Source organism: Salvelinus sp. IW2-2015, linkage group LG12 (assembly GCF_002910315.2).
Source record: "Salvelinus sp. IW2-2015 linkage group LG12, ASM291031v2, whole genome shotgun sequence".
Lineage (NCBI taxonomy): Eukaryota > Metazoa > Chordata > Actinopteri > Salmoniformes > Salmonidae > Salvelinus > Salvelinus sp. IW2-2015.
In genome coordinates this window covers 9492632-9512661 of record NC_036852.1, presented here as the reverse complement: position 1 = coordinate 9512661, position 20030 = coordinate 9492632, and the positions used below count along the sequence as shown (strand labels likewise).

The following is a 20030-nucleotide window of genomic DNA, read 5'->3' as shown; positions in this document are numbered from 1 at the left end:
TATCATACCCCCAAGACATGCTATCCTTCCACCATTACATGAAGGAGAGGATAGTATTTTATTCATATCCCCAAGACATGCTAACCTCACCATTACAATAACAGAGGAGGATAGTTTTTATATCTACCCCAAGACATCTATCCTTCACCTATTCAATGACAGGAGAGATAGTATTTTATATCATACCTCCAAGACATGCAACTCTCCCATTACAAAAAGGAGGTTAATTTTATATCATACCCCCAAGACATGCAACCTCTCACCATTACAATAAAGAGGGAGATAGAATTTTATATCATACCCCAAGACATGCTAACCTCTCACCATTACAATAACAGGGGGGATAGCATTTATATCATACCCCCAAGACATGCTAACTCTCTCACCATTACAATAACAGGGGAGGATAGTATTTTATATCATACCCCCAAGACATGCAACCTCTCACCATTACAATAACAGGGAGTTAGCCTTTATATAATACCCCAGACATGCTAACCTCTCACCATTACAATAACAGGAGGGGTTAGTATTTTATATCATACCCCCAAGACATGCTAACCCTCACCATTACAATAACAGGGAGGATAGTATTTATATCATACCCCCAAGACATGCTAACCTCTCACCATTACAATAACAGAGGAGGATGTATTTTATATCTACCCCAAGACATGCTAAACTCTCACCATTACAATAACAGGGGAGTTAGTGATTTATATCATACCCCAAGACATGCTAACCTCTCACCATTACAATAACAGGGGAGGATAGTATTTTATATCATACCCCCAAGACATGCTAACCTCTCACCATTACAATAACAGGGAGGTTAGTATTTTATATTCATACCCCAAGACATGCTAACCTCTCACCATTACAATAACAGGGGAGGATAGTATTTTATATCATACCCCAAGACATGCTAACCTCTCACCATTACAATAACAGAGGAGAATTAGTTTTATATCATACCCCAAGACATGCTAACCTCTCACCATTACAATAACAGGTAGGTTAGTATTTTATATCATACCCCAAGACATGCTAACCTCTCACCATTACAATAACAGGGGAGGATAGTTTTATATCATTACCCCCAAGACATGCTAAACCTCTCACCATTACAATAACAGAGGAGGTTGATTTATATCATACCACCAAACATGCTACCTCTCACCATTACAATAACAGAGTAGTTAGTTTTTATATCTACCACAGCACTGCTAACCTCTCACCATTACAATAACAGGGAGGATAGTATTTTATATCATACCCCCAAGACATGCTAACCTCTCACCATTACAATAACAGAGGAGGATAGTATTTTATATCATACCCCAAGACATGCTAACACTCTCACCATTACAATAACAGGGAGGATAGTATTTTATATCATACCCCAAGACATGCTAACCTCTCACCATTACAATAACAGAGGAGGATAGTATTTTATATCATACCCCCAAACATGCTAACCTCTCACCATTACAATAACAGAGGAGGATAGTATTTTATATCATACCCCCAAGAACATGCTAACCTCTCACCATTACAATAACAGGAGATAGTATTTTATATCATACCCCAAGACATGCTAACCTCTCACCATTACAATACAGGAGGATAGTATTTTATATCATACCCCCAAGACATGCTAACCTCTCACCATTACAATAACAGAGGAGGTATAGTATTTTAATCATACCCCCAAGCATGCTAACCTCTCACCATTACAATAACAGGGGAGGTTAGTATTTTATATCATACCCCCAAGACATGCTAACCTCTCACCATTACAATAACAGAGGAGGATAGTATTTTATATCATACCCCCAACCATGCTAACCTCTCACCATTACAATAACGGGGAGGTTAGTATTTTATATCATACCCCCAAGACATGCAACCTCTCACCATTACAATAACAGGGAGGATAGTATTTATATCATACCCCCAAGACATGCTAACCTCTCACCATTACAATAACAGGGGAGGATAGTATTTTATAATCATACCCCCAAGACATGCTAACCTCTCACCATTCAATAACAGGGAGATAGTATTTTATTCATACCCCCAAGACATGCTAACACCTCACCATTACAATAACAGGGAGGATAGTATTTTATATCATACCCCCAAGCGGGGGTATGATATAAAATACTATCCTCCCCTGTTATTGTAATGGTGAGGGTTAGCATGTCTTGGGGGTATGATATAAAATACTATCCTCCCCTGTTATTGTAATGGTGAGGGTTAGCATGTCTTGGGGGTATGATATAAAATACTAACCTCCCCTGTTATTGTAATGGTTAGCATGTCTTGGGGGTATGATATTTGTGCGTCTAACTTTCTCACTAATCATTATTCAGGACGATCCGTAATCATGGTGGCATTCACATTAATGTAGAATTGTTCTATATTAGAAGCTGTTCTGGAGAGGCTGGAAAATGAAAGACACTTAAAGATGCAGTCCAGGATCTTAAGCACGACAAATTTGTAACATATTGTACAAATTGGATGTAACATATTATAGGAATTGCAAAAAATAACATATTATACGTAATGAATCACAATTGGATGACGTAGTACACAAAAAAATTATGACGTAGTACACAAAAAAAACAGGGACCCGTTTTGGCTCGTGAGCACCATTTTCAAAACTACTGGCTGAAATGATACAAAGGTTCTGGAGCATCGCTTTAAGTAGAGAGGGAGAGATCTGGATAGACAAGGAGAAGGAAGGAGAGGACATATGTAAGAACGTAAACAAGACAGGATTAGATAACTATGAGACCAAACTGTTCCATGACGTGATTCGTCAGCTTAAAAATCCAAAATGCACATTCAACAGAAGTTTTGCCTGAAGTTACAGTAAAACAGTGGCATCTTATAACCTTCCTGGAAGTGCACATCACAATATCCACACTGAATCAAGTGGCCAAATGTAAATGTCTTCACCAATATGTATAATGAGGAATTAATCAATACACTCATGAAAGTGCCTGCTGGAACCTGCATTACGACCACACCGTCTGTAAAAAGGTTGAGCCTGTGTCCCAAACGGCTCCCTATTCCCTAAATAGCGCACTACTTTTGACCAGGGGCCTTGGTCAAAACAATTGCATATTATTAGGGAATAGGGACCCGTTTGGGATGCATCCCAGTCAATTTCCTCAGAGCAAGATGAAACAGAATGCAAACCCGAAACAAACAAGAAGTGTTGACACGAGAAAGGAAACCTTGGGGCTATTAGCGAACCTGACTTCTTGTTCTCACAAGGCAGTTCTCGTAACAACCTCCAACCACACCGATGGGATACATCAGAGGAACAATTAGTCCCACTTAAGACCAGTGGGACTAAAGCCACAGCATGCAAATCTCGTCTTTTTGAGACACTTGTCTATTGTCAGACACAGTACAACATTCTTAGGAGATTATGAGAGAGAGAGAGAGAGAGAGAGAGAGAGAGAGAGAGAGAGAGAGAGAGAGATGCAGGTGAAATAGTCTTTCAAATGAGATTGTTGTAGACTGGAGACAAAGGTGGTAATTGAAACATTGTTCAGATCAGTGGCAAAGAGTAAGGCGACGGTTCAGACAGTCCTATCAGTGGAGCGGACAATGCACGCACGCGCACAATAGAGAGTGGGCAGAAAACAGACACATTAACAGACACAAACATGACCACTGCTCCACTAAGAGTTAAGACCTTGACCCGATGTTCCCATGGAAACGGCCTACCAACATTGGAACATCAAACGAYTGTGCTCAGACATAATGCAATTTTAGCCCAGTGAAAGAACAGTTTGATAACTGTAACAGAGCTGGTTCACATGATAGTGAGCTTGTTTGATGAGTAACCTTGCATGAGACCTGAAGACTTTTGTTAGCTTGAATAAAATAGGCAGGAGGGGCAGGCCCAGCTCGGTCTGGTCTGCATGGCCCCCGAATCTGATCCGGGTGACTCAATTGGTAGAGCATGGCGCTTGCAATGCCAGGGTTGTGGGTCCGATTCCCACGGGGGACCAGTACGAGAAAAAAGTATGAAAATGTATGCACTCACTACTGTAAGTTGCTCTGGATAAGAGCATCTGCTAAATAACTAAAATATAAATCCAGCCTGGGCCTTGGTCTCAGCCTACTCATTCAGATGCTAATGAGTGTGTAAATCACATCTGGTACCTCCTCTGTGCCTGGATCTTTGTCTCCTGAATAGCTACCCCACCAGGTATCAAATGAGCTGCAGGAAATAGGCCTCTTTTCATCCCGCCAACCTCTCTCCGCTTCGCTCCAATCAGTAAATGAGCGGTGGGCGAACACTCTGACATCGTGCCCCAGCAATGCTTGGCATCCTACAGGGAGGGATACAGCCTCGGGAGACTCAAAGGGACACAGACAGAGAGCCTGACACTGTTACCACTTCCCAATTAGTCAGAGCAGCAAGGAGGCTGCGGATTCCAAAGAGATCTCATCAAATCAAATCAAATTTCCCCCCTGACACAGACGTAAACGAGGATACCAGGAAACTCATTGGATGAAAAACTAGGATGCTCATATTTTAACTAAGACATTGTATGACGAGTCAGATATATTTCAGAACCATGTGTATGCGAGATGAGTTGTGTTAGTCRATAGGTGTTCTTCTAGGAAGGAGATGTGTAAGTAACCTCTCTCGTGCTCTCCATCTAACTAAATGAACAACATCACACACACTCCCGAGTGGCGCAGCGGTCTAAGGCACTGCATCTCAGTGCTAGAGGCATCACTACAGACCCTGGTTTGATTCCCGGCTGTATCACAACCGGCCGTGATTGAGGATGCAGGATTGGGACATAGGGCTGCGCACAATTGGCYCAGCATCATCCAGGTTAGGGTTTGGCCGGGGTAGGCAGTCATTGTAAATAAAAATGTGTTCTTAACTGACTTGCCTAGTTAAATAAAGGTTAAATAAAAATAAATAAAAATACATCACACATCCCAGCCCATAACTTATGGATGACGTGGATGTGTATAAATACTATCAGACAGACAGACAGACTTCAAGATATGGAGTACTTACTGGTAGTGGACCCAGGAGGGCCCCAGTGTCTTCTTGAACTGGGTCAGGCCCACAATGTCAATGTAGATGAGCTCCACCACCTTGTCCCCCTGGGTGGGGCAGCTGGACTTGTTCCCCATCACTCTCCTCATGATCCTGCACGAGGAGAGGGAGTGGGCTTAGTTAGGACACACAGGGTGTATCTGAAATGGCACCATATTCCCCTATATAGTTCAYTACTTTTGACCAGGGCTCTGCGGTTGAGAACAGTTTTAAATTCACTGTAACATGGACAATAACGTGGTATTGTATTATATAAAAAAAGAGAGCAACGACAACATGATGTAAACACACAGCAAACAAAGAGAAGAAAGCTATGGATTGTTTACACACAGTAAACCCCTCTTATGCAAATAGGAAGTAATATGAGACAGGTTTGACCTAACGAGGCGGGACTAGAGCACACAAAGAACATGTGGGTGTTTTTCAGAAGCAGGTGGGTTGCAACCACCTCACATTACACTAGCTTTAGCTGTATTGTGCTTCTGCTGCTCATTCCATAGGTGACCTTGGGGAGGTAATACCTGGGGCTGTATGTATCAAGCATMTCAGAGTAGGAGTGCTGCTGATTTAGGATCAGTTTAGCCTTTTAGAGCACAATGAATAAGACTACATGGACAGGGGAGACCTGGGCCTGTATCCATAAAGTGTCTCAGAGTAGGAGTGCTGATGATCTAGGATCAAGTCCCAACCTGTCCATATAACCTTATTCATTATGATCCTAGAACTGTTCAATAAGAAACGCTCTTCATAATTCTACGTTGGAAAACGTTTTAACCGYTTCGSTACGGTACTCCGCACTGAACACCACCCAGATATGTCTGAGGGGTGCRCACACACACACACACACACTACGGACTCACTCTTTGAGCTCGGCCAGTGAGGCGGAGATGCGTACGTCGTGGCCCAGCAGGTAGAGGGTGGTGATGAGGTCACTCCATTGCAACAGCTCCCCCAGGGGGCCCCCACTGAAGGCGTTCTCTGCAATCTTGAAGCCCGACTCCTTGGTCAACAGGCCCAGGTGCACCAGGATCTGACGAAGAGAGAGGGGCATAGATAGTGTCAGTTTAAATCTATTGTTTCTCATTGTGGCTCAGTTGGTTAAAGCATGGCGCTAGCAATGCCAGGGTTGCGAGTTTGATTCCCAATGGTGCTATCAATACAGAARAGTATGGAAATGGGTTATATCATCAACATTTAAGAAATTCGTACAGTATTACTGGAACCCAATAAATCATGGTGTAATATAGTGTGCAACTTTCTTTATTCAAGTATGTTCGGGCACATCGCCAACCATCTGGTTGTGCGTCTTTAGTTCTTGAAGTAATCCAAACGCAATTCAATGGGTTGGAAAAATGTAATAAGGCATTTTCCCTATTCAAATGGCAGGCTCGTTTCAAGTCCCTGAGTACAACATGGCACAATGTAAGATGCACTCCACAGAAGACGTATCATTATTAACATCAGAGCGCACACGTCTCCTTCTATTCACCAGGGAACACACTGAGCCACAGGAGAGAATCCAACATTACAATGTTCTGTGCTTTCATGGACGTCTCAACACACTTTCAGCTGCTGTGTTAGCCAGCGTCTCAAACAGCACCCTATTCCCTATATAGGTCCCATAGTAGTACACTATGTAGGGGATAGGGTGCAATTTGGGATGGAGACACAATCACCAAGGTGCATTGTTCAGGGATTAATGGGTATAGAGAGGATTATGACTGTAATAATATAAAAATCAACCTTCAGCACACTATGACTGTGTTTCAAATGGCACCCTATTCCCTATATAGTGCACTACTGTCGGCCAGGGAATATAAGGCTATGGTGAAAAGTATTGCAATTTACAGGGAATAGGGTGCAATTTGGGACCAAGCCTATCTTGACTCTTTAGGGTCATGGAAATGGGGCAGGCGCCTTGTTCCTAGCCTGATCCCAGATCTGTTTGTGCGGTCTTGCCAAGTTGGCAAGAGACTTTGTTCCACTCTAACTAGAGGAAGTAGGGATCTCACCATATGTCATATCCACACTGTTAAAAGCCGTAAAGTCAGAAAGAGGAAGTCCTGAAGATCACTAGGGAACTGAAACATCCATTATTAATCGTTGGGGCCAGGTAGCTACCCAGAACACAATGGACTTTCCTTGTTTCAATATTCTCAGTTCAGAAAGGCATGGGCTGATTCTATTCTCTTGTCCAAGTAGCTAATATATTTTCGGCGGTGTGTTTGTGTGTGTGAGTACGTGCGTGCAAGTGTTTAAGTGCAGGCTTGCATGAGTATGTGTGTGCGTGCACATGAGTACGTTTTTTGAGAGTGTGTCCGTGTCCTACCTTCTTCCTCTTGCGCTTGGCCAGGTTCTGCTTGGCAGCCAGGGCGTGGATGGCGTTGATCCAGGGGTCTTCCATGCGCTTGATCCGGAGCATCATCCAGCGGAACTCCTCTCGCCGAGACATGACCCGGTATAGCTCCTCGAAGCTCGTCCGGATCTCCGTCTAGGAAGACACGACACAATTTAGACACCCCTACTCTTTAGGCGTTATAGTTTAACCCATTAACCTCTTACAAGGTTTACCCTATAGAAGGAGAGCGTTAGCCTCTGAAAGGGGGTAGGTAGACAGTCAGTAGGCACATTTGTTTTGGATCGGCAGAAGCCCCAGGTGGGCGGAGTGTGCACATTTTAGACTRAAGTGAAATCTCCACCCACCTGGGGCACAGGACGATGACAAACGAGCACGCCCAATTGTGTTTGTCGTGATCAGTTTGAGCAAGGAGGCAGAGAATCGCTGATCTTCATTACATAATGAGTAGTTACGTAGGATTTGAGGTCATTTGTAGATCAGTGAWTCTGTAACGCTGTCAATCTCCAACACGCACATTGGATATACAGGATATAGAGAGGATTCTCATCAACTTAAAMACTTAAGCTACAAAGTGCCAGGCTCTCTTTGCATTACAAAGACATATGGCTCCTCATTGAATGCAGGAATGCAATGATACCAATCTACACATTTCTCCGCTTCTCTCGGGTCAATATTTAAGAAAGCCTTCCCACAGGCGGCTTGGTTGAGATGTAGTCCTGCCTGCCATTAACAGCTGCTAAAGCTGGGGCAACAACGCACTAACAAAGCTCTGGCAGTGTATTACCATCCCTCATCAGGACAGGAAATCACTGGGAGAGAAGAGTCTGGGGGGGTCGTGTCCAAAATGGCAACCTATTCCCTATATAGTGCACTACTTTAAACCATAGCGTTATGGGCCCAGGTCAACAACAACAACAACAACAACAAAATCACAGCCACCATCAATGGTGATCTCAAAGACAAAAGGACATTCGAAGGGGGGAAAAGAGTATTACATTTGGACTTATCGCATTATCCATATCCAGGAGTATATTTAAAGCCAGTAACGGCGAGCCACGCCCGGAGTTCTGACCTCAGACAGCCCTGTAAGGAGATTTGAGCGAGTGCCCATTGGCATGGCGACAGGCGTCATGGTATAAATCCACTCCTGCTCTATAGTCAGTTACTAACGGAATCACTGGAGTGACTCTACTCTTCAGACGGTGTGTGTGTTAGCCTATGTGCAGCATCTAACATTGCTTATGCATTAGCCGATACCATTTGAGCTAAAAGACAAGTGGAAGAGGTCATTTCTAAAGAGCACATGTTCTAACATTATAAAAGCTATTCAATGCCCTCGTGACTTGGCATTTGTCTTCAGGCTGGGTATTCTGTCTGGCCAGTCCCCCAGAGGGGTGAGAGTGAAAAGGACTGGCCAGGCTGTTGGTTTTTCAGCAGGGTGCAGAGACTGGCACTTACGCCCTTTTCACTATTGTGTTTTATGATATTTTCTTATCACGTTGTCATTTTCACATCGTGCCGACCCGAACCGAACTRTGTTGGCTCTAATATCTTATTTTCCCGTTGTCCTTTCCAGCGTGGTTCAAGCAACTATACTCAGTTTGTCTCGGCTTGGCAGTGTGGAAAGCSCTTCAGTTCAGACACTCACCTGGCCCCTCCGGTCGGCCTCCTCGTCCAATGTCTTGGTCCTCCACAGCAGGCGCGGGCACCAGTTCTCCACCTAAAATGACATTAACATCAGAACATAACATCAGAAGGAACTGAGATGGAAAATGTGACAGAGTATGGGCCTGTAAACTCTGCCAACGGAGAGGAGAGAGAGGAGGACGCATGGGCGAGGGAGGGAGGAAGGGACACTAGGGTTGTGTCCCAAAATGGCACCCTCTTCCCTATATGGTGCCCTACGTTAGATAAGAGCCATATAGGCCCTGGTCAAAAGCAATTCACTATATAGGAAATAGGGTAACATTTGGGATGCAAGCCTAGGAAGCAAATCAGGCAATCATTAGGCAGGTAATTGTTTCAGTGAAAGCAGATGTCATGCCGACAGAGGCCTGGCTCACTTTGTTCTCACTTCAGAGGTTCTGGGGGGGAGGCGGTGGGTGTTTGATGCATCGACTAGCAATGGTGGGCCCAGCCTCACCGTCGAGTGCAGATACAGAGATAGACAGAGAAGCAATTTGGCCCCAGCCTACTGTAATGACATCCTATTCCCTATATAGTGCACTACTTTTGGGGTTTCTGGCTGATAGGGTGTAGGGCTCTGGCCAAAAGTAGAGAGGCAGAGAGAGAAAGAACAAGGCTGATACTACATGGAAATACATGCATATCGCCATTGTGAAAGCAAGTGTGACTTAGAGAGATAGAGAGCTGTCTCGCTGCATAGACCTCTCACTGGCTGCACACCTAAAAGTTCCCTATTGGCCCTAGTCAAGAGTTACTGTACTAAATAGGGAATAGGATGGCATTTGGTACGCAGCCACCCTCTCTCCCTTAAAGGAAAATTCCACCCACACACACAGTCCCAAAATGCTTTACATGTCAGCAATCAAGTTCTCATGCTATATAAACGTTCAAAATACAGAAATGCAGCCGGTGTTATGCATTTTGCATCATATGATGCTGAGTGTTGCATAATATGACGCAAAATGCATCATACTGGCTTTATTTTGAAAGTGAAATATCTTGATTGCTGCCAAGCAAAACATTTTGGGACTATACTCAACAATGGACTGATGAAACAAATACTAGAATATAGTTTTGGGGTGGAGTTTTCCTTTAATGGATATGGTACATGTCTCTCCCAACAGGTTTTTTCASTAGAGTAAAATGACACTTCCCCCAAGCACTGATCTCAACTGATACAACATTTATAAGCTCCCATATCTGACCAGCTCCCATATCTGACCAGCTCCCATATCTGACCAGCTCCCATATCTGACCGAGAATAATCAACATAAAGAGTCAGGGACTTGAGTTTGATTAAAACAAACTTCAGTTCAGTCATTGCTACTTAGCAATGAGCTTCTCATTGACCACCAGAGGACAAACCTTATTTGTGAATGCTACGGTATAAATGGGCTTTACATCTCGAGTGTTGTGTTTGCATGTGCGTACCGTACTCGCTAGGGTCATCAGAATGCTACAGTACATGTTTCCATATTAACTCCTAGAAAGAAAATCTGCGCTGTAGGATAAATAGTTCAGTCGTCAAGGGCGCGTGGAGTTGCAGTGGATGAATACGTAAAGAGCTGGGGCGTTCCACGTCCCCCAGGCTGTTAACACTGAATGTCAATGAGTAGATCAAACCACACTGTAGCCACTGTGCACCCGGGCACAGACACACGGGCACAGACACACGGGCACAGACACACGGGCACAGACACACGGGCACATACAGACACAGACACCACTCACCTCGCTGAGATATATGAAGAAGGAGCAGGTGGAGCCGTCCACGCCATAGTTAGTGTAGCATGAGTCTGACCGCCACATGTCCTTCATCCACTGAGGAAGAGGAGGAGACTTGATCAGGACTGAACACAATAGGTACCAGTATAGCGTATCAATCCACATGCCTTGGCCAGTCCTCCCATCCCATGTGTAGGAGCTCTGAGCTATTTGACCAGACCCAAGTCTGTCTGTGTGTGTGTGTGTGTGGACTCAATCCAAGAAAAAGAACCAGGCAATATAAGCAAAGAAACAGGGACAAAAAAAAGTGTCTCTGGGCAAAGTGTCAATGGCACTGAAAGTGAAAAAGTGTTTTTGTTCAACGGGCTGACGTTTCCGAGATTTAACCGCAAAAATACATTGTTTTCAGATGTTCACAGATGGAGATGTGCAAAACGGCAGGTAGCCTCGTGGTTAGTGTTGGACTAGTAACCGAAAGGTTGCTGGATCGCCCCTGAACAACTGCCCCTGAACAAGGMAGTTAACCCACTGTTCCTAGACCGTCATTGTAAATAAGAATTTGTTCTTAACTGACTTGCCTAGTTAAATAAAGGTTAAATAAAAAAGAAGAAAAGAAAAAATCTGCTGAAGCCCATGAAGCGCAGAGCTGAAGCGCAGAAGCGCAGGAGCAGAGTGTAAGGAGCAGAGTGAAGGAAGCAGATTGAAGAGCAGAGTGAAGGAGCAGAGTGAAGGCGCAGAGGTGAAGGAGCAGAGTGAAGGCAGAGTGAAGGAGCAGAGTGAAGGAGCAGAGGAAGGGCAGAGTGAGGCGCAGAGTGAACGGGCAGAGTGAAGGAGCAGAGTGAAGGGCAGAGTGAAGAGCAGAGAAAAGCAGAGTGAAGAGCAGAGTGAAGGCGCAGAGTGAAGGAGCAGAGTGAAGGAGCAGAGTGAAGGAGCAGAGTGAAAGGAGCAGAGTGAAGGAGCAGAGTGAAGGAGCAGATGAAGCGCAGAGTGAAGGAGCAGAGTGAAGGAGCAGAGTGAAGGCGCAGAGTGAACAGAGCAGAGTGAAGGAGCAGAGTGAAGGAGCAGAGTGAAGGACAAGTGAAGAGCAGATGAAGGAGGGAAGTGAAGGAGCAGAGTGAAGGGGAGATGGAAGGAGCAGAGTGAAGGCAGATGAAGCGCAGAGGGAAGGCAGAGTGAAGGCGCAGAGTGAACGGGCAGAGTGAAGGAGCAGAGTGAAGGAGCAGAGTGAAGGCGCAGATGAAGAGCATAGAGGCAGAGTGAAGGGCAGAGTGAACGGGCAGAGTGAAGGAGCAGAGTGAAGAGCAGATGAAGGAGCAGATGGAAGGAGCAGAGTGAAGGAGCAGAGTGAAGGAGCAGATGTAAGGCAGCAGAGTGAACGGGCAGAGTGAAGAGCAGAGTGAAGAGCAGAGTGAAGCGCAGATGAGAGCATAATGAACACAGAGAAGGAGCAGAGTGAAGGCAGAGTGAAGGAGCATAATGAAGCAGAGTAAGGAGAAGCAGAGTGAAGGAGCAGAGTGAAGGAGCAGAGTGAAGGAGCAGAGTGAAGAGCAGAGTGAAGGCGCAGAGTGAACGGGCAGAGTGAAGGAGCAGAGTGAAGGCGCAGAGTGAACAGGCAGATGAAGGAGCAGAGTGAAGGAGCAGAGTGAAGGAGCAGAGTGAAGGAGCAGAGGTGAACGCAGAGTGAAGGAGCAGAGTGAAGGAGCAGAGTGAAGAGCAGAGTGAAGAGCAGAGTGAAGGAGCAGAGTGAACGCAGAGTGAAGCGCAGAGTGAAGCGAGCAGAGTGAAAGGAGCAGAGTGAACGGGCAGAGTGAAGAGCAGAGGAACGGGCAGAGTGAACGGGCAGAGTGAAGGCGCAGAGTGAAGGAGCAGAGTGAAGGAGCAGAGTGAACGGGCAGAGTGAAAGAGCAGAGTGAAGGCGCAGATGAAGAGCAGAGTGAAGGAGCAGAGTAACGGGCAGAGTAAGAGCAGAGTGAAAGAGCAAATGAAAGCGCAGAGTGAAGAGCAGAGTGAAGGAGCAGAGTGAAGGAGCAAGGAAGTAGCAGAGTGAAAGCGCAGAGTGAACAGAGCAGAGTGAAGAGCAGAGTGAAGGAGCAGAGTGAAGGAGCAGAGTGAAGAGCAAGATGAAGGCGCAGAGTGACGGGCAGAGTGAAGGAGCAGAGTGAAGAGCAGAGTGAAAGCGCAGAGTGAAGGAGCAGATGAAGGCGCAGAGTGAAGGAGCAGAGTGAAGGGCAGAGTGAAGCGTGCAGAGTGAAGAGCAGAGTGAAGGAGCAGAGTGAAAGAGCAGAGTGAAGGCGCAGAGTGAAGGAGCAGAGTAAGGAAGAATGAAGGCAACAGATGAAGGAGCAGAGTGAAGGGGCAGAGTGAAGGAGCAGAGTAAGGAGCAGAGTGAAGGAGCAGAGTGAAGGCGCAGAGGGAAGGAGCAGAAGGAAGCACAAGAATGAAGAGCAGAGTGAAGGAGCAGAGTGAACGGGCAGAGTGAAAGAGCAGAGTGAAGGCGCAGAGTAAGAGCAGAGATGAAGGCCGCATGACGGGCAGAAACAGGGGGGAAGTGCGGGGGGGGGGGCCTCAAAAAAAAGGGGGGGGCCCCAGCGGGCCGCCAGGGGCCGGGGGGATGAACAGTTAAAAAAAGGACAGAGTGAAGAGCAGATGAAGCGCAGAAGTGAGCGAGAGTGAACAAGCCAGAGTGAAGGAGCAGAGTGAAGGAGCAGAGTGAAGGAGCAGAGTGAAGGCGCAGAGTGGGGCTACGACTTGGCCAAGGCTACGGGGGAATATGGCAATCACTTACAGTCTGGGTTAGGAATAATGGTGTTCCACTCCAACACTGACACATTAAGGCTKAGTCTCAAATGACACCCTATTCATTATGGGCCCTTGTCAAAAGTAGTGCACTACATAGGGAATAGGCTGCCATTTGGGACGTAGCCTACCTCTTTCCATCACTGCAATTTCCATCAGATTTTTCTATGCGATTTCCATCCATTGTTTTTGAATGACTAGGCTATGCAGAGTCGGTGTAGGTTTATATGAGACTGCCCTAACTAATTCCACTGAGATTGACAGCCACCCAAGTAAGTCCCCTGGAATGAGTCACGCAAGGCAGATGAAAACATCACGTGCAGCTAATTGACTTAAAAGGTATTCTACAGGGGTTTATGAATTCCAATGTATATTGTAATCGGAAGGAGCAAGAAGTCTTCAATATGTCTTTTGTTCCTGCTAAAAACCTTGTGAAAGATTATTCTAATAATAATTATTCCATCCATCAGAGCACAATAACAGGAAGGAAAAGGATGCCAGTAGGAAGTTTGTACCATGTACAGTATTATATAGCACTGTGACAGCTGGGATTATTCTGAAGTTATTTTACTAGCCAACAGTTTTATCAGCAGAAACATTTAGGCCACGYGCAAACAGAATACATTGAAAAGCTGCAAAGCTGCATTATGATTTAACCTCAATAAAACACTTGAGATTTAAATGTGCTTGATATAATCCCATTAAAAAAAGAGAAAGAGACAAAGGGAGGCTAAATAGGACAAAACAGCTCCTCTGTTTCCGCTATGGAGCATGTTTGAGCCCTGTTTTGTCTCTTTTAAAAATGGTGATCGGCTAGCCATGGCTGCCTTTCCTTGGTTGCCAGTGGAGGCTTGGGAGCAGCGCACAGAGCAGATGGCCTTTATGATATGACGGTATCTGCTCCGGGCAGACTCTGGCCTGGGGCTGGAGGGCTGTGATTACTGCTGCTGCTGGTGGTTACTGTGTGTGTGTGACTGTGTGTGTGTGACTGTGTGTGTGAGACTGTGTGTGTGAGACTGTGTGTGTGAGACTGTGTGCGTCGCTGACCTTGACTTTGCTCTCACAGTGAGGGAAGCCGTCCATGGGGGGAAGCTCACATTTCTCCTGAGCGCCGTTCAGCAGATCTGAGGAAAGAGAGGAGAGAGATAGGAGAGAGAAAGAGAGGAGAGAAAAAGAGAGGAGGGGATCAATAAGGTCAGGCACCAGCGCTGGGAGCAAACCGTGCAGGTCTGGAATTGACAAACAAAGACGACACGGAGAGATCAATACACACGCATGAATGAACACACTCCTGTGCACATACACACTGCCTCAGGCATGTATGAGCATGACACAACAAAAATACACACACACTCACACACACTCTTTGGGTTTACACATCGAAAAGCTCCGAACAACCACCGACTTCACTGGGTCTGTAATTCCATGTACCCTCAKGGAGGTGGTGGTATTTTGAAGAGACTGAACATGGCCCAGAACTGAAACAACATATGTATGCATGTGATGTGTGCTCTCTCCCAATAGCACGAGCACAGGTAGCGTAACTTGTGTGACCACATGGTACCATCCATCTAGCCATCCGCGACAGATACATGATGCCAGTAAGGCTGTGCTATGCTGCTCCCCTGGCCAGGCATACAGTGGTGATTTCTATACCGGACGCAGCAGACTGACGCAGGTTCAGATAAGCTCGCTCTCTGCCAGCCTCACACCGAGACAACAGACATAGGTGGAGTTTAGATATGTCGGCGGTACTAAAAGGCGTTAATGGAACGGGRTGCTGGGAAAAGTCACATTCCAATAMTYTTTTGTAAAAAWAAAAWWAAAWKATTGGGTGCATCCCAAAATGCCCCTCTGTTTCCTATATAGTGCAAAACCTTAGCGCACTCGTGTTCCTGTGAGGATGAAAACACCAGGGTTGGGAGAAGGTGTCCCATTAAGAAATGGCTGGTTCATGACAGAGGTGATGAGGCTCAGTCAGGGCTGTAATTTCTCAGGGGGCTGTCTGAAAGGCTGTCATCATGCCCATCGTCAAGATTGCCCTGTCATCACTTCATGGCTGATACTCTCTCACAGTCCGAGGGAAACTTAGTTTGGACTGACAAGAGGATATTGCCATTGGGCCTGTGGCTTGGCCATGAGTGAATTACAGGTATCAACACTGGCCTTTAAACGAGTTCGATAACAATAAGGGAACCTTTGCAGACTGCGTGTTTTGTCCTGTTAAAAATCTCTTAACAGTCACTMYCTGTTCTGTGAACATTTGTTCTGAAGTAAAAAGCAAAGCATCTGCACAAAATGGATAGAAAAGAGGCAGGCTTTTTACCATTTGCAACCCATTGGGAGCTTGCCAATAACAAAGAGGCAGACAGAGTGACCAAATCTTGCATCCAAAAGTCCTGCGGCTTGTACAGAGCCAAATATTAGACAACGCATCACTTTGTTCTCTAGCGATTGATCAGTCCTAGATGAATTATTAACCCTTCAGGGTCGGCTCAGCCCAAACTCTGAGTTCTGACGAGACCCACCGTGATTGGGCTAAAGATAAGACTAAAACTCTACAGTGCATAGACCACTGAGAATTCTTCCTTCTGTACCGAGTAGCATTCACTAAGAAACAAAGAGATTTCAGTGAGAGAGAAGAAAATGTATCAGAATTCTAATGAACAGAATGTCATGTGATCTCTGCACACAAAGCCATTCTATCCTATCACGTCAGGAGTGTGTGTGTGTGTGTGTCAGTTACTGGGAGGGGACCTCATTCTGATAATATGTAGTCTCTACTCAAGGAAAAATCACTGATTGAAATTCGTTGAATGCACACAGCGCTTTGGCTTAATAACCCTCGATGTAAAGAGCTCATGCCTCAACGCGGCCCTCTCGTCTATTTTAATATCCTTGTTGTTTTCATACTCGCAATGGCTATGCAATACATCACTTATATTATAGACAGCATAGTGTTGGATACAGTAAACGATGGTGATAAGACAAATGAGAACGCTCCGGGGTGAAGTTCCACCTAGGTACAGATCTAGAATGAGCTTCCCTCCCTCGAACTTAACATTAACCATAGTGAGGTRAACGCAAAACTGACTCGAGATCAGCATCTAGCGGACACTTCAACCTACACCAATGAGAACCAAATAAGAGGAGGGACATTCGCTGCTATTCACCAACTTCCAGTGGGTYCAAACCACCTAAAGATGCCTTTGAAGCTGCTCTCTCCCGTTTCAGCCATTATCTGCTAAAAGAAGCCTTTGAGTGAGATGAGAGAGAAGACAGTCAATCAGCGTGTTTGAGGGGATCAGTTTGAACGAGGCGATGCGCAGAATCAATCATCACATAATGAGTARCCCCTAGCAGTGATTCTGGGCAGTCCAACTGCAATGGAATCACACATGCCCAACGCAACACCCTGAGCCAGTGTGTGTGACACTGCAGGCTATGCKTTGTTGCATGTTTCTATTTATTGTGTGCATTTCTGTATTCTGCCGTGCTAATTTGGAAAAGAGACCAMGGTATCAATATGACTCCCTGTTAAAACAAAGGTGAAATAAATGCGGAAATGGACAACAGTCATGTGGTCATGAGACGGCTAGCCYGAGACAAAAGGCCTATGGTTTAGCCACGGTTTCCCGGGGAAACAGGAGCAGGAGAACAATAGGGGGAGGCAGACAGATTATTATTAAAGTATTTTCTATCCCCTCCCTCCCTCCCTCCTCCTCTTGACAAGACGAGACCAGCTGATATGAGCCGAGACTGGCTGAGATCTCACCAGCCAGTGTGTCAGTCACAAAACATGGCTTCTTAAGTCGCTGCTGCTTTAATCAAGCCGAAAGAGCTGCCTATCGCCAAGTGGCAGGCTAAATATAGCCGCATTATAATCAAATGTCAGAGAAGTGGTATTTAAACCTAACAAGAGATCTCTCCACATCCTGTGCCATCTTCACAGAGCATCTTTAAGCCTGATGAGCATCTTTAGTCTGATGAACCCGCACAATGATGTTTAGGATTTAGATTGACATGCTGCGATGTGGTCACGGCAACTGAAACGCTTGCATAATAGTACTCTGTGGAACATGCACACGGTATTACGGGGCTGTGTCTGAAAGTACCAGCAGCGCTACCCGTCTCTGAGTAAATAAAACACACACACCCGCACACACATGCACACAGATGGACAAAGACACATGGGGGTAGGTAGTCTGTGAGGAAATGTCCTTTGAACCCATTCTCCTAGTCGGTTGGTATAAACCCCCAGTTTGAGGTCAACCACAACATACACGTGACTCATAGCAGGAGCGTTGTGCTAGAAACGTAACTCTGCAAAGGAATAGTCTATCGAAATAGCAGATAGAGCCAAATCCCTCTCCKGCACGAAGAGGAAATGAAGGCTGACGTCAAGCAAAGCCAATCTTCTGATAATGCGTTCCCGATAAGCCCTCCGCGAGCCTAATCACACCTCTACGTGACAGGTACAGAGAGAACTAAGGCCATGATGGTAGAAAGATGACACGATCAGCAGCATTGCGTAAGACCACTTCCACAGAATGCAGGAAACATGAGGGTGCTACTCAACGACACAGTACTAGTGGAGACCWTTGAGGAGGAGTTCTATGGTTTACAAAATGTCATCCGATCAGACTAGAGTTGCAAAAATTCACTCCATTATATCCTTGCTCGAAATCCAGATGGAGCTGTTAATAGATCATATAAGATCCAGACAATCACAAAATAAGATTCTGGAATTTTACAAGCCTAAATCAGAAAAGGCAGCAGCTACTAGCAGTAGTAGTACTGCATATCCAAGGTRGGAAGAGGAAGGAAGCATTTTCTCTCCATTGTCATTCTGCTTCTCTGAGTTGATCACTAAGCTAAACCCAGGTTTAGCATGGGTTAACTTAAAATGGACTTTGGACTAAATACATCAGCCTTAAGTTACACCCGCTCCTCTTCTTCAGCCCCCCTTCAAACTCATTCCTCTCTTCACAGTCCTGCGCTCATCATCATCCACCCTCTGACATTTTAGCTTTCTGGAAACGTTARGTAAGGAAGAAGCATCGTGGAATCCACTCAACAATGAAAGGTACCATTACAGAGTGGGAGAGATACATGRGGTGCCTCCAAAATGGCACCCTATTCCCTATATCGTGCTCTACTTATGACCTGAGGGCCCTGGTCAAAAGTAGTGCACTATATAGGAAATATGGTGCAATTTCAGACTCAASCATGGTCCAGCTCCATAAATGGCAAGATATAAAAAATATATTTTCCGCGCTTTGCATCTCTCTCACCGCTTCTGTTCCATCAAGACCACAGCTTCGGCCAACTTTGGGTGTACTTTTCCCTGCGAGTGACGAGCGAAGACATCTTTGAACACCTCATCAATTAAGCAAGAGGCAGCTAATGGAGAGTGCCCTCTCAGCCACAGAACAGCTGTAGGCTCTCAGTGTGGTGACAGGAGGAGAGGGGCTCTGTGTGTGTGTGTGGGTTAAGGTTAGGGTTTTGGGGGTTTAAGGTAAGAGTTAGGTTTAGGGGTGAGGAGGGGAGGGGGAAAAAAAGTGGAATTCCACAAAAATAAGGCTGTGTGGACTTTGAGGGGATGTTGTGGAAGCGGAGAAGCTGGATGATGACCATAATCAGGGGTGATTTTCCAGGGAGGAAAAATACACACAGACATACATAGAGCGAAGCTGCCAGCGTGGCTACCTATTAGAAACATCCAAGGTATATGAAATACAAATGGTATAGAGAGAAATAGGTCCTATAATAACTACAACTAAAACTTCTTACCTGGGAATATTGAAGACTCATGTTAAAAGGAACCACCAGCTTTCATATGTTCTCATGTTCTGAGCAAGGAACTTAAACGTTAGCTTTTTTACATGACACATATTGCATTTTACTTTCTTCTCCAAACACTTTGTTTTTGCATTATTTAAACCAAGTTGAACATGTTTCATTATTTATTTGAGACTAAATTGATTTTATTGATGTATTTATTAAGTTAAAATAAGTTTCATTCAGTATTGTTGTAATTGTCATTATTACAAATATATAAAAATCATCCGATCTTAATCGTATCGGCTTTTTTTGGTCCTCCAATAATCGGTCAACCTCTAGTCCACACAGCTTTATTTTTGTGGAATTCCAGATACCCCCCCACCCTTACCTCAAAACCCTAAACGTAACCCAAAACCTAACCTTAAGTTGAAATATCATTGACCAACTTCGACAACAAAAAAAGTCCTGGCTTTTTAAAAAAGTTCTTGTTTTCCGACCTTGTCAGGACATTCGGGTGAATTGTTAGGACATTGGGGTCCTGATAATGTAGGAAAACAAGTACACACACACACACAC

General features: G+C 45.1%; 1 protein-coding gene across 1 annotated transcript in view; it reads right to left on the bottom strand.

Annotated features, from left to right (window-relative positions):
- LOC111971109 (alpha-1,6-mannosylglycoprotein 6-beta-N-acetylglucosaminyltransferase A) overlaps positions 1-20030 on the bottom strand; it is a 129902-nt gene that overhangs the window by 47526 nt on the left and 62346 nt on the right. Inside the window, exons 4-9 of the mRNA XM_070445979.1 lie at positions 14718-14794; positions 10881-10970; positions 9112-9183; positions 7434-7595; positions 5965-6134; positions 5063-5197 (exon numbers count right to left, since the gene is read on the bottom strand). Of these exons, the coding sequence (XP_070302080.1) occupies positions 5063-5197; positions 5965-6134; positions 7434-7595; positions 9112-9183; positions 10881-10970; positions 14718-14794 (706 nt within the window). The remainder of the gene's footprint in view (positions 1-5062; positions 5198-5964; positions 6135-7433; positions 7596-9111; positions 9184-10880; positions 10971-14717; positions 14795-20030) is intronic.